General features: G+C 30.4%; 1 protein-coding gene across 1 annotated transcript; it reads left to right on the top strand.

Annotated features, from left to right (window-relative positions):
- Positions 1–1,957: 1,957 nt before the first annotated feature.
- LOC117176947 lies at positions 1,958–12,809 on the top strand. Its single transcript, XM_033367354.1, has 2 exons — positions 1,958–2,154; positions 11,833–12,809. Exons 1-2 carry the CDS (start codon positions 1,971–1,973, stop codon positions 12,807–12,809), a joined length of 1,161 nt encoding a protein of 386 aa, XP_033223245.1. The 5' UTR covers positions 1,958–1,970.
- Positions 12,810–15,538: the final 2,729 nt, after the last annotated feature.

A 15,538-nucleotide genomic window follows, 5' to 3' on the forward strand; every position in this document is an offset into this window, starting at 1 on the left:
GGGCGCATACTTTGAATAAAATATTTGTTATCATTCTCTTGAAATAAATGTGTTTTTTTCTTGAAAAAATACCGGTTTCATATGTATACACCTGGTACTAAAAAAGAATGTTTTAGCAAAGTAATTTAACTTACGTCCAAACAGTTGAATTTTCTACCAAAATGTATAATTTTCTACTAAAATGTATCATTTTCTACCAAATCGATGAATTTTCGATTTGAAAATACTGTTTTTTTTTTACAAAATAGTTGAATTTTCAACTCAAAAACTGTAATTAAAAAAAGAAAAGAAAATTTCAAACCAAAGCAGGTTAATTTTTAATCAGGCAGTTGCATTTTTAACCAAAGAAGATTAATTCTTCACCAGGAATTTAATATTAGACGTTTCAACTGCAAAGTTTGAACGTCCCACTGAAAATAGTTGGATTTTCTTATTGGGTTCTTTTCACTTATTCAGTTCACATTTAACTGGAGAAAAAGAAGAAAAGGAGAATAACTGGAAGACTATAAAATCTGCGATAAATAAATAGGAATTATGATTATTTCTAGAGCAAATAATAATATTTTCATTTAATATATATGATAAATTACAATTTATGCATTTGTTTAGTGTCTTTGACTCTTAATATACATAAAATGTATTTTGTTAATTCATTTTTCTATATTGATGCGATGTATTTTGATACGCTGATTTATAATTAACATGGCAATGCCAGAACGCGTAAATTTAGTTTTCTATAATTTAATAAAATTTTATTTACGTTTAACATACTTATTTTCCAATTATATATTTTTTAAATATTTGTGATGTTTTAAAGTGAGTATCTGAATTCAATTATTATATGGTCTTATTTTTCTATTAAAATTTAAATTTTATGGAATTATTTAAATTTTTAAAGGGTAATTAATAAATCAAATTTCTAGCAATGAAATTTTAAACTTTTTTAAATATAAAGTAAAAATTAGTTGAACGCTTCCATTAAAATAACTTTTAATGCTTTTTATGGTTTGAACTGTTGGAGTAATTATTAACTAATAATTTTTTCACAATATTAAATGGCATGAAGATTGTAGTTGATTATTTGCAATAATTTTTAGAATAAAAGTTAATTATATTTAAAATATGTCTATTCCGAATTTATAATTTTTTTAAATGTTCGTGATGTTCTGAAATGATCATCTGAATTCATTTTTCACAATTATATGCCCATATGTTTTATTTATTTTTTTATTCGTTTAAAGTGTTATTAAAAAATTCATTTTCAGAAATTAAGTTTAAAATTTAGAAAGAAATTTAAAGTAAAAATTATTCGAATGTTTTAATGCGAATAATTGTTTTTCATTGAATTAAGCAACACAAATTGATTATTTAATGTAAGGTTAACTAGTTGAATTTACAATTATACATATACATATTACAATTATATAATTTTTTAAATATTGGTCATGTTGTGAAATGAGTACAGTACCAGACAGAATTGTCAGGCTACTAAAAATTGGATGATAATAATAATATAATAACATTTAAACAACAATATGCCCATATTTATTCAAATAAAATCAAATAAAAATTTTAATAATTTTGATATGTATGGTAGTATAGTATTTGAGTACACACAGAAAAATGTTTCTTTTAAGCAAACTAATATTTTTTGGCCCTACTATATTAAAGATATGATTTTTTTGATGCAAATAAAATTGGTTTCAGACAAAGAACTACCTGTTTAATTTAAATAATATTTTGTTCAATTTAAAAAATTTTGATCGAACTAAAAATTTTTCTGAGTGACAAGTGCATGCGACAACATTGGATCAAGATGCACCAAGTCCTTGCGTTTTTAAATTGCACACAGCATTCTTGGTTTCTGGATTTCCATTTTATGGAAGAAGAGGGAGTAGGAGAGATGACACCGGTTCTATTCACTCACTTCGACTTGATTCTACGTTGTGTTAAGAAGGAATTTCAAAATTATGTTCGCACTAACACCAGTCATTTTACTTTTTGTAACATTTGGCTATACACTTTCTTTTGAATCAATCGTGAAATGCTGTGAAGATGGTCTAATTTTGAATGAATTTATGGTGTGCGAACCCACCCTGAATACAACAAATTCTTTGTCTGAGACGATCGTTGACGTTAATACCACTTGTTCAAGTAAGTCTCTAAAAAAATTTAGTAAGAATTTTTTTTCAATTTCTACATTTTCTATTGTTAAAAATAATTCAACTGGGTGAAATAACAGTATTTTCAGAGGTCACTTGCTTCTCATTTCTTTTGCGCATAACATGTTGAAGAACAAATAAAAAACAAGTGGCTTCTTGATCTGTCAGTAAATTTGTATTACATTCTACCGATTATTTGCTTCCTTGACACTTGAAATTTTTTTTTAATATTTGGACAAATAATAAAATATCTTTATATGTAAAGAAGTTTTTTATATTAAGGCTTTATAACCCCCCTAATTACAATCGAGATTAAAACTTGAAAATATGGTTGTTGTATTGAATTCTTTGTAGCAATTTTCCTTTTTTTTAAATAACAGTTGACAACTCAGATTTTCTTAGCGCACTTTTTGAAGCGTAAACTTTCTTTATACACTTAACCAAATTCTGTAAGAAATACGCTTTTAAGTTTCTCTTTTGCAACATCATGGACGCAATCTTTCTTTAAAACTGATCTAATCATCATGTTCAATTTTCTTGATAATGTTAATTAGATTTGATGATCTTTTAGAGTCGATAGTATAATTTTAAAATTTAGCATAGTCATTTAGCCTCAGGCCTAACAGTCATGTCAAATAAAAAAACGCATTAATTGCGCGACCTTTAAAAGACTAGAATATTTCTGTCATATAAATGTTTTCTGATAAAAAACGGTGCTAAACAATTTTTTAATTTCATACTTGAAACCTTTATTTCTAGCATCATTTTTATGTTAAGTCGTAATACTTCAGAATCTTGGTGTGGGTTAATGACAAATATTCATATAAATTTATGAAACAAATAAATACAAATAAGTACAGTTCAAAAACTAGGTCATGGTAACTTGAAAAAAATTTTTACCTTTCCCTTTTCTTTGCCGAAAACTGAAAAAAACATACAAACATCATTTTTTAACAGACTTCACAAACCAATGAGCCAGCTCTAAAAATAGGGAAAACATGGTGATTTTTCATGAAAACAGGGGAATGAATTCTTAAAAACTAAATTTATATATAGGACACCATAGTGAATGCAAAATGAAACGCTTCAAACTTTAAGTGACATTATTTTCAACCAATTTTCAACAAATTTTCAATCAACATTTTTTATCGAAAAGGTGAATTTTCAATATTAAAATAAAATTTTAATCCCAAAAGACGAATTTTCAACAAAGCAGCTCAATCTTTAAAGAAAAAGCCAATTTTTAGCAAAATATTTGCATTTAGAACCAAATAGTTGAATTTTCAATGAAGAATATTATAATGGATATTTTAACGATTTTTTTTTGATAATTCTAAATAACAAACAGGCGAATTGAACCAAAAAGATGTATTCCCAACAAGAAATGTAAAAGTTGATACTTCAACAAAGGAGATTTTCATTTTACATAAAAAAAATTTTCAGCAAAAAAAAGATGAAATTTCTACCAGAAGAGACTAATTTTTATACCAAAAGACGAATTTTCAACAAAAAAGTTTGAAGTTTCGACCAGGTAAGATTTTTCAGGTAAGAGAAAAAGAAAATTTCTACTATACGGTTCATTTTTCAAAAAATAGCTAAGTTTGCAGTTCAAAATATTAATTATCAACCGATAAAAACAACTTTTCAACCAAAAAAGATGAATTCTTAAGAAAAAATTACTAATTGAATTTTCAACTAATAAGTATTAACTTTTAGTTAAAAATTCTTTTACTACACCCTTCGCCCCTCCCTTTCCAAATTCTTCCTTTTCTACTCCCCTTCTCTTCGCTTCAACAGTGAAGACTCCCTTCCCCTACTTCTCTTTCTTGGCCCTTACTTCCCCTCCCCTACTCACCCTCATTTCGAATTATTTCGCTGACTTCCCTTTTCCACCATTTCCCTCATATACCCTACTTCCTCTTCCTTCATTGCCTCTTAGTTTCCCTAGTTCTCCTCCACTAATTTTCCTTCACTTCCGCTACTCACCTTATTTCCCCTAACTGCCTCCTATTCCACGCCTCGCATTTCACCTGACTTCCTCTTACGATTACCCCTAATTTCTGAAACTTTTATGTCTATCTTACTGCATCTAATATCCCTATTTCCTCTAACTCTCCCTGCTTCCATACTACCTCACTTTTCCTCCACTGCTCTCATAATTTTTCTGTGTTTACCTACTTCCCCTTCCTCACATTTCCTATCTTCTTAACTCCCCTATTTCCCTCACTCTCACTTTATCACCCACCCTAATTCATCCTTATTACTCTTCACTTTCCCTCACTTTCTATCCTTATTTCCCCTCACTTTCGCTACTACCCTCTCATTTCCCTTAACTCCCTCGTTTTTAAAACCTTTTATTTCCCCTTACTTCCTCCACTTCCGTCCCATCATTCCCCCTTACTTCCCTACTACCTCACCCCTTTTTCTTATCTTCTTTTTATTTTCTCTTATATTTCCTCACTCTCTCTCTCTCTCTCTCTTATTTCTTCTAATTCACCTCCCCTATTTTCCTCATTTTCCCTACTTCACCTCACCTAATTTCTCCTAATTCCTTCTTACTCCACCTCACTTGTCCTCCATATTTATCCTTAATTCCGCAACTACCCTCTCCATTTCCCTTAAATCCCTTATCTTTCAAACATTTTACTACACCATCCATCTCTTCCTATCTCTTCTTCTCACTTCCCTACCTTGATAAGGGGTAAGTTTCTTGAACAAAGGGGAAAAAGGAGATTTCTTTTTAAAATGGAGAAAGAGGAAAATGGGGAAGGAGTGTGAAGTCTGTAAAATAAAAACTCTATTTTTCATTTTTGAAAGAATTTCAAAAAATTGGTATTCACGTTTATATTCTCTAAGTATTTGATATCACATTTTGCGCTATCCCCTTGATTCTACGTTAGAAATCGTCACAAAACAGGTCTCGAACCCCTAACAGTGTGAATTAGTTTTATAATAGCCTCTAAATCAATTTAATTATATTAATCGACGACAAATTTAATCCTTGGTTTTCTTCCGAATCAAGATTACACGGTGATTTTTGTACATGTCTTTCTCTATTCCTGTCCCTAAGAAATGATTGATTGGACCAATTAAGAGTTTGAAGATTTGTCTTTGGCCTCCAGAAGAGAAATAATTTCCATGTTGTTTCTTTAAACACAGAAAAACGTAATAAATAAAACTTTAATTATGGCTGTTTATAGAATTTAGAATGTAGACGAACACTCTGAAAATACAAATAATCGGGACTTGCATTAGAGTCATGAGTCGTAGAAATGTCGAGTTAGAAAGCTTCCAAGTTTCAGTTTCGGCATTAATCGACGTGTCGCCGGATTTCAAGAGTGTTTAACCCCTTAGAGAAAACACGGGATTTCGCTTAGCTAAAGTCGTCACCTAGCTCATTTAACGTTCATCTTAATTCAGGAAACAATCCTATTGGGAGTAAAGGCTCAATTTTATCAATTTAAAAAATCTGCCTGCTTCGCTTGCAAGTTTGTGCACGCCTAGGGCGCACGTCTGTTGAATCTCGCGCTTCGCGCTCGGAAATTTATTCTTTGCATTTGGAATGCTTAAATAAAACTTTATCAGAAAGTTCTATTTTAGATCGCAGTATTTATATACCTCTTCATATTCTGAATTTTCTACTTAATTGAGTATAGCTAAAGATTAAGTTGCTCAAAGCTCTGTAAGCTTTGAGGTGCACATTTTCATCTTGACACTTGCGTTGCGCGCTCGATTTTTAACAGACATTTGCAAAAGTATATTCGCTGAACCAATTTAAAATAAGTAAAAAAATACAATAAGATTTTCGTTTTTACATTATATTTTGTGGGCAAAGCAAAATATCCTACAAGTCTTCTTATAGATTTTTTACGTATCTCGCGTCTTTTGGCGTAATATTGGAATGTTTAATTTTCTGCATATTACCTATGATACATAAGAACAAAATGACTAGTTCTATTGGAAAATAGTTCAAAGACTTTTTTTAGGGTTTCTCAAAGACTATAATTTCTCTTTGAGACTTTTTTTCGTATTTTGCGTCATTTGATTGAAAATCTGAATGTTGTAGTGTCTAATTTCGCACAATTCTAGTACTTTCTAAATTATAAATGATGACAATGTATTAAATGATTACAAATTTCTATCTCTTTTTTGGGTTAACAACTTTTTTTTATCAATTTGTTTTTGTACCTTTTGTTATTTTCTCATAAATTCTTTATTTTTATTTTTAATTACATTTTTATGATTAAAACCGAAACTAAGCTTCCCATGAAAAAATTATTCATTAAAAATTTGTAGATCTTTTTTGGGATCACAATTTTTGTTCATTCATCTTCTTTCGTGTTTCGCATATTTTGACGCTGTTTGGCTTAAAATTTGGTTGTCAATTGATTTAACAAATTTTTTAAATGCTATAACTCTGATAATTTTCTATTTTTCGAAAAAAAGTCATTGAGATAAATTGTTTATCTGTCTGCGTACAATGAAAACATGAATTTGAATAACAATTTTTTACATTCTAATCATCAAACTTTAGCACAATTTTTTTAGGTCCTAAAAGAAAGGAAAAGTTTCTTAACCAGTCATTTTGATATGAAAAAGAGTCAACAGAAGAAAAAAATTGATTTTTGAAAGCTCTACAAGATGATAATAACAACCTTTTAGACTTTCTTGAAAAATTAAACATTTAAATTTTGATTTCATGAAAAAAATTATGTAATTAAACTGTTTATGAGTAAAAGAGCTACAAATTTGTTGTGACTTTTTCCTAGGACGCGTAATTTTGGATTTTAATCATAAAAATTACATTAGAAATAAAAATATTTGTTATGATTTATTACATTCTCATAATTTATGATTCAAAAAGGATTAGATTTGTCCGAAACTTGAAAGGATTGTCGTTTCTTATTTCTTTTAAGGTAGTTTAGATAATATCACATTTACAAATGTATGTCAAAAATCGAACACGTTGCGCCAGTTTCACGTTGAGAATTCAAACATTCCGAATGCAAAAAATAAATATCCGAGTGTGAAATGTAAATATGTCCGAGAATGCCTCTTTTCCCCTTGTCTCGAAAAAGCTTCCCTTTTTCCACTTTTCTCTTTTTTTCTCTTAAATGCGATGATTTAATAGAAGCCAACAAGACAATCCAACTATTTTTCTTTCGAAGTTAATTATTTTCAATTTAAAATTCTACCACCATAAACCATGAAATGACTTGCCACAAAAGTGCTTATACTGTAAATTTTTTGCTGACTACACATCTGGATAGTTTATGGATTATTTAGCAATAAAAATTAAGATAATCGGCAGAGCCGTTTTAAAAAATAAAAAAAATAAGAAACATTATTCAGATGTTACATTTGATAAATTATATATTTTTTCACTTTCTCGATTCAACGTTCTAATGTAAAAGTAGGTTCAATAAGAAAGGTAACAATGACGATAAACAATATCCCAGTATAAATAATAAGCAGAACAAGTTACAATTGAAAATACAAACTGTTATATTCACAAGCAGCGCGAAAAAGCTTATTCTAGTAGTCGAGTGAGTTTTGGCAACTTTTTTTTCCTCCTAGATGGATTTAAAATCAAAATAGACCGATTCCAGTGCCTGCTGGCTAAAAAGACCTAGTCCCATCTGACTTTTTTCGCAAAATTGTTCAACATGAAAAAATACTGCGTGTATTTTAGGAGAAACATTAATTTTTAATTCCATGTTACTGTTTTGAAAAACTGATATACAACTTTTATAATATGCTTGGAAATTATTTCCAAAACATGCAATAACGACTTTCTTAAAGTCAGCAAAAGTTTTAGCCCATTCCAAATATTCATTTTTAAAATCTGTTAACATACCCGTGTACAACATATTCACCACGCTAAGCAAAAAGTGCAGTTGTAATGGTGAAATGAGCTCTAGAAATGTTTGATCGTGATCAATCGTAAATAACGGTGAAATTATGCAGTTGTTTTTACGTCGTGCAAAGTAAATGGATGATCAATGCCGTGTGTCATACTACCAACTATGATATTCGCTAACTTTAAATTTGTTGTTATTGTGCCCTCGAATGTATGAAGACATAATGCAGACGATAGTTGCGAAACATTTGTGTAATTCCCTTGAGAACACAGAGATAATGCTAATAAGAAAAACTTTTTAACCCGAGAATCCTTGAATCGCTTAGCAGCTATACCGGTCCTCATATACGCCGTACGTCTGGTTCCGTGATCGTTCTTCAAATGAGTTTGAGATTGAATAAAAAGGCAGATCATCATAAATCCACCTCCTCCATCTATACCTAATTTCAAATAATCTTCCGATATTTGCCGTTACTTTTTAACGTAATCGATAAAAAATCTGTACAATAAACGAAAGCTTTAGCGGCATCAGAAGATTTATTAACCTCAACAGAGTGAGATTTCTTGGCAAGTCTTAATTTTAATCTAGGTTCAATTGCAAGCTCGGAAAGCAGAAACGAGTGAGCGCTCGAGCAGTAGGTAGCAGTGGGGAAGGATGCCGCACAGAAAACGCGACGAAAGGTCGTTCTCTCTTTCGTCGCATTTTCTGCGCGTTATTCCCACTTCTGACTACTGCTCGAGCGCTCGCTCGGTTCTGCTTACCAAGCTTTTAATTAACTTTCTATTTTTCGAGCCACTCGCACATTTAAAGAAATTCCGATTATTCTAACAGTTGCTAAAATTCAAATTAATTTTTATTTTTCAGAAATAATTTGCAGTAAAGAATGGTCGCTTTAATGCATTGTCTAAGTTTTCTTTCCCTATCTTGATACAAAGAGGTTTGCCACCGAGTCCGTGGGTTAAACGTAAATCTGAAGCTTCTGCATTGTTATTCTAACTCATTTTATGTTTAATTATAGATGAAATTACTTGATCTTGTACCTCTGAAGGCATGCTAAATACGCACGTTGATAGATTTTCAGTACGAGAAAATGCATTGCACGTATGAGGAATTCCTTCTGGAATGATATAAAGATAGGAATTGCAACGTTTCTCAGTCATCGTCTTTGATTTTGATTGATCTAGCATGTACATATATACAGGATGTCCAAAAAGTCTAGAAACGCCTGAATACCTGTCCCGACAAAATATTATTCAAATAAGTCAAGGTCATTATTGAAATAACTTTCAAAGAGAAATCAAATGTTGACCTTAATTTTGACCTTAACCCTGAACTTCAAGGTCATTACAAAAATAAATTTGTATTTTTAAATGGTAACCCTTATTTTTGACATCATCTATCGAAAGAGCGGGAAATTTTACGTTTAAATGTGTACTCAGGTCATAGGTCAGGTGTGACTTTGCAGGTCTGCCGGAAGTAATTCTAACTTATGAAAGGACCGGCTTGGGTTCACAGGACGGCTTTGTATTTCCTCAGGTCAATGTCATTCTTGGAGTGATTTTCAACAAGAAATCCAATGGTGACCTTCAATTTGATCTTGAACTTGACCTTTGAGGTCATCTTAAGCTCAGCGTTGTGTTTTTAAGGAACCCCTATTTTGGCCATCGGCAATGAAAAGAGTTGGAAATTTCAAGTTTAATTACGTACTCAGGTAATGGGTCATAGGTGTTTGAATGACCTTCAGCAGACCTGCAAACTCACACCTGACCAATGACCTGAGCACATAATCAAACTTAAAATTTCCCGCTCTTTCGATTGCTGATATCGAAAATAGGGGTTCCTATTTAAAAAAAACAAAGTTGACCTTTAAATGGCCTTGAATGTCAAGTTCAAGGTCCAATTGAAGGTCACCATTTGATTTTTCGCACAAAGTTATTTCAAGAATTATCTTGACCCCTTTCAATAATATTTTATCTGGACAGTTATTTTGATGCTTCCAGACTTTTTACATACCCTGTATGTAAGTGTAATAATTGAAGACGAATCTTTTTATTTATTCTTAAAACTTATAAACCTACCAGAATCATTAATGCTAGTGAATTGAACATGTATCGTTCAAGTTTCGAGTTTCGAGTTTCGAGTTTCGTTTTAAGTAAGACTGCCAGGGGCTAAGGGTTAACAGGTTCTGTGATAATTTGCGAGTAAGGGTAGGGGGCGTCACACATGAAAAATAAAAATTTGAATAACAATCTTTTGAAATTCTTGAGAAAAAATGCAAATTAGTGATTTTATTTTACAAGTACAGCATATGAATACAGATTTCACACACTTTCCTCTATTCTTATTTAATGCAAATTTAACTGCTTGCTTGCAAGTTGAACTACTTTATTACAAATGCAATTTCTTAGTGTAAAATCCATCCCTTTGGTTGAAAATTTACCTATTTTGTTGAAAATTCATTTTTTTCGTATGGAAAATCAATCTTTTTAACTTCAAATTGCAATATTCAATTTTTTAAATAAACATTTGTAGTTTAAAATTTAACTATTTGGATGAAAATGGACGTTTTTGTTGAACATGTATTATACAAAATTCGCTTTTTAGCCTAAAAATTTAACTGTTCACTTGAGGATTTGTCTTGGGTTAAAACATCTATTACTTCCTTAGAAAATTCAAGTACATGGTTAAAAACAACTTTTTTCGTTAATAATTATATTTCTGGTTTAAAGTTCAACTTTTATATTTTTTGTTGAAAATAAAAACATTTTAACTAAAGATTCAACCAACTAGTTGAAAATTAAACTTCTTTATGAAATATTTTTTGGGTTAAATATTTATAATTTTATTTTAAAAATTGAACTTTTTTGTTGAAAATGTAAATTTCTTATTTGAAAATTCAACTTTTTAAAAAAATTCGTCTTTATAATTCAAAAATTTATCACTTTGAGTAGACCTTTTACCTTTCTTCTTTAAAAATGTAACTGCTTTATTCACGATTAAATTTGTTTTGGTTGACGATTCTTGTTTAAAATATCAAATATTACATTTCTTGTCAACAATTTACCTTTTTGCTTAATTTCGACTGTCTTTGGATAAAAATTGAAACTTTTAATAGGTTGAAATATTCATATTAATATACTTTTCGCGATGAACTATTCTTTTTCTTTAAAATTGAACTACTTAATTGAAAATTGAACTTATGTAGTAAAATTTTATTTTTTATAGATGACCCATAATTTCAGCAGAAATTCCAAATATTATGTGGAAAACTTAATTTTTATTTTTATAATTCAAAATTTTTCAAAGGTTAATTACTTTTTTGAAAATTTAATGTTTCTGCAGACAATTTGTTATTTCTGATAGAAAATTGGTCCGTTTGCATTGAAAATTAAACTATTTTCTGAAAAGTAATTTTAGTTTTAGTTTTGGTATTAGAAAATTGATTTTTTTAAAGAAAAGAATATGCGTTGATTCAACAAAATATTTAATTGATCCAAAAATTTATTTTTTAATAATCAATCAAATACATCTACCAAAATATTGAGTTAAAACAACCAAAAAATTTAGTTTTTTCAGCCAAATTGTTTCCTGAGTAAACATAAAATCTTCTCAAACTTCATAATATCGCAGAAAATACGAGTATAATTATCCTTGGGTCAAAATAATATCCACTTGATTTTTTTTCTCTGAGTGGACTTTCACAAATGACCATAGGAATGAACGAGAAGATGATGTAAAAGCGCATGCAAATCTCAAACTACTTCATAACTGTGGATGAAAAGTATTGATATGAAATTTTGTAATTGCAGAAAAAGAGGTTTCTTCAAGTGGAATGCAAACAATCCGATGCGCCGATGTTGGTCAAAATGGTACACTCCTCTTTCGAAATTGTTCATTTATCCATAAATCTCATCAGCAGCCTGGTCAATGTCAAAGTCTATTTACTCCTCTCAAATTTTGGGGAGTCTCAATAGTCGTATTTGCATCATTCGTTTACAGTATACCATACTCCGTAGTTGTAATTCTTTATTGTGTAATGCCGGATCTTCGTCGAAAATCGTTCGACAAGGGAGTAATGTTTTTCTGCTTTACGCAAGTGGGCATAGCTCTAATTTTGTGTACATTGGGATTACTTATACTCTGTCATACAGAAGTGCCCAAAATAGTCTACTCCTTAGTTGGTCTTACACTTATGTTTTTAACAATATCATCCGTATTATGGATGTCGATAATGTGCTTCGATGTTACATTGACAATTACTCGATTCCGATGGACACCTGCGAGCAGCAAAGATGATGAAACTCGAAAATTTCGTATTTATATCATCTGGGTTTATGGTGTGTCTTTCTTGTCTACATCAATTGTAGGTATTCTTGAATTGGTACCACTGATACCAAAGGACTGGAGTATCAAACCGAATTTTGAGAATTTTTATGATACAAATATAGCAGTAATTGCTTATGTTGGGGCGATACCATTTTTGATTTGTGTAGCGAACAGTGCTCTTTTTGTTTATACATCCTGGAGGATGTTCAAAATCCAAAAGTCGACAAGCATAGCCAAAGAAAATAGAAAAGATAATCAGAAGAAAAATTATATCATGTATTTAAAACTATATTTCTTGATGGATGCTCCCTGGATTTCTAGCGCACTTGGCGCTATTTATCCAGATCTCTGGATTTTAAAGTTAGTCAGAATGATACATCCAGTCTTGTTATTGCTAACAATATTACCTAGAAAAATGGTAGTAACGACCTTCAAGTGTAGTAGATCCGCAAAATCCTGAAAATTCTTAAATTTATTCATTCATCCATTAATTTGTAAGCTAGAATCTATGTACTTTTCTTACCTATTTTCATATTTTTTAATTTTACAGCTGTAATTTTAATGTATCAGAATATAAATTCTCAAATGAGAAAATTGCCAGTTTGTCTGTTATTTTTTATGTATAAAAAGAAGCGGCTTAATGACGAAAATAGACAATTGAATTTTTTAACAAACCCGAATGTTCAGCGAAAAAGAAGTGCCTCTTAAAAAAATTAATTTTCAACAAAGTACTTCAATTACCAACTAAGTATTCCATTGTTTCGGATCCCAGTGGAGCTAGAAAGTCATTTTTCATAACTTAAGACTAAAATCTATACTCATGAAATATTTACATTATACCAGTAGATAAAAAAGAATTAACATCAAATTTTAATTAAAATTAAAAAATTAAAATTAATTAAATGAAATAGTTCAATTTTTAACCAAGAAAGATGAATTTTCAACCAAAGAGTTAAATTTTCCAAAAGAAAGATAAAGTTTCAACAAAGAAGAATAATGTTTTACCAAAAAAGTCGAATTATCTACAAAATCCATGAATGTTAAAACAAATATTTAAATTTTAAACAAGAAAATATCAATTTTCAACTAGGAAATATCAGTTTTCGACTGGGAAACATCATTTTTGAATTAAAACTATTAATTTTCAAGTAAAAGTGGAGCAGCAACATTTTTAGTAACAAAAAAAAATTTCAACAAAAAAAACGAATTTTTCAAAAAAGAAATGTTTACACGTGCCTAAAAAGTGTGGCTAATTAAAAAAAAAAATTAGCACAAAAAGCCTCTTTTCCCACTCTATTTTTACCGAAGAAATCCGACTATTTGTACCGGAATTTCGGCCTTCAACGATATAGTTATATTTTTAATCATAGAAATGTATTTTCAATCAAAAACTGAATTTTTAACATACGAATTCAACCTAAAACATGATTTTCTAATCAACAAGATTAATATTCTAAAAATTTAATAGTTTAATATTGTTTCAGAGATATGAATCTTCATCCAACAAATTAGTCAAATCAGGCGCTTATACCGACCAAAAAAGTGTTTCTTAGCTGACTTAGCCAATTAAGACATTAATTAAGTGCTGCATATCTCCCCCTCCCATAATTTCAGTCCCTTACTTCCTCACCTTCTCTAATGGCACCTGACTAAACTAATAACCGTCCCTTTACCATCCTTTCTCAAATATCCATCACCCCACTTTTCCTACTATTCTTACTGCCTCCACTCCCTCTCCTAAGACTTCCCCTCACTTCGTTTTCATTCAATTCTCGCACTTTCTTACTACCTCTCCCTTTCCCATCACACCTTCCTTACTTCCCTTCAATTTTTTTACTTTCCCTTCTGTCAATTTCAAATCACTTCCCCTCCCTTAAATTTCCTATCTTTTCATCCTTTCACTGCACTTATTCCCACTTACGACTCCTCACTTCCCTGTGCACGTATCTTCGATTCCCCATACTTTTGGTTTCCCTGCCCTTTCCTTGCTTCCCATCACTTCCTTCCCCTACTTCTACTTATTTTAATTTGCCGATATTCTTTTTTATTCATTTCCCCTCCATAAATGTCACCTACATCGCCTCTCTTACTTCTCTTACTTTTCTTACGTCCTCTGCACTCTTCCCTTAATGTCCTCTACACCCTTTTATATACTCACGCCTACTTCCCTACTACCCATCACTTCCCCTATCATTTATAACCTCACTCTCCCTTCCACAAGTTTCCCTGACTTTTTCTCCCTTTATTTCTCTTACTCGCTCTCCATTACATACCCTCAATTCTTTTCCTCTCTTGACTTGCCCTACTTCGCTACTTTACACTTCGTTTACTTCTCCTCCCCATACTATCATCGCGTTCCCTCTACTGCAGGGTCATCTTTCGAAAAATTGTCAAATTAAGTTAAAATTTATCATCGGAAAACGTACTGAACGGTAAGTAAGATCATAAGGTTACTTTAAATGATCCTCCTTCCCCTGCTACTAACCGTAGTTGCTGGCTCGATCTACCAGTCACCATTAAATTAGTAATGTAGTTTATGGACGTTCTCTTATTACGCTTAAAGATTGTTTGTTTAAATCTACCAGATACTTTTTTTATCTAGGGCCATATCAATATTCGATTTAAACGAAAAATTTGATTCGAAAACAAAATGGTCTAACTTAAGCAAATCGTTTTTGAATTAAACCATTTCTACCTATGATATAGAATCAAAAAAGTTATTGATTCAAATAAAAGTTATTTAACTCAAACACAGCCATTTTTAATCCAAACAAATTTTATTTGAATCAAATCAATTTTAGCTTTTATATAGGATCAACCATATATTTGTTTGATTCAAATAAAGCTTATTTGAATTAAACACACCATTTTTTTTTAAACAAATTTTATTTGATTCAATCAAAATTTATTTCATTCAAATACACCGTTGTTTAATTCAAATTTTGTTTGAATGCAACAAATTCTAGCTTTGATGTAGGGTCAATCCAATATTTAACTAATTGAAGCTAATTTTTAATTCAAGCAAAACTTATTTGATCTAAACACGCAATTGTTAAATTAAACCGAATTTCATTTGAACTAAACAAAACTTATTTGATGCAAACACACCATTCCTTAATTCAACTACACTTTATGTGAATCAAAAAAATTCTAGCTTTCATGTAGGGTCAACCAAATATTTTATTGATG

Source organism: Belonocnema kinseyi, chromosome 7 (genome assembly GCF_010883055.1).
Source record: "Belonocnema kinseyi isolate 2016_QV_RU_SX_M_011 chromosome 7, B_treatae_v1, whole genome shotgun sequence".
NCBI classification, from domain to species: Eukaryota; Metazoa; Arthropoda; class Insecta; order Hymenoptera; family Cynipidae; genus Belonocnema; species Belonocnema kinseyi.

Excerpts from the sequence above, each read along its gene's own strand:
- LOC117176947 (XM_033367354.1), top strand. The coding sequence starts at position 1,971 with ATGTTCGCACTAACACCAGTCATTTTACTTTTTGTAACATTTGGCTAT. Across the intron at positions 2,155-11,832 it reads CGTTAATACCACTTGTTCAA|AAAAAGAGGTTTCTTCAAGT; the intron begins GTAAGTCTCTAA and ends TTGTAATTGCAG.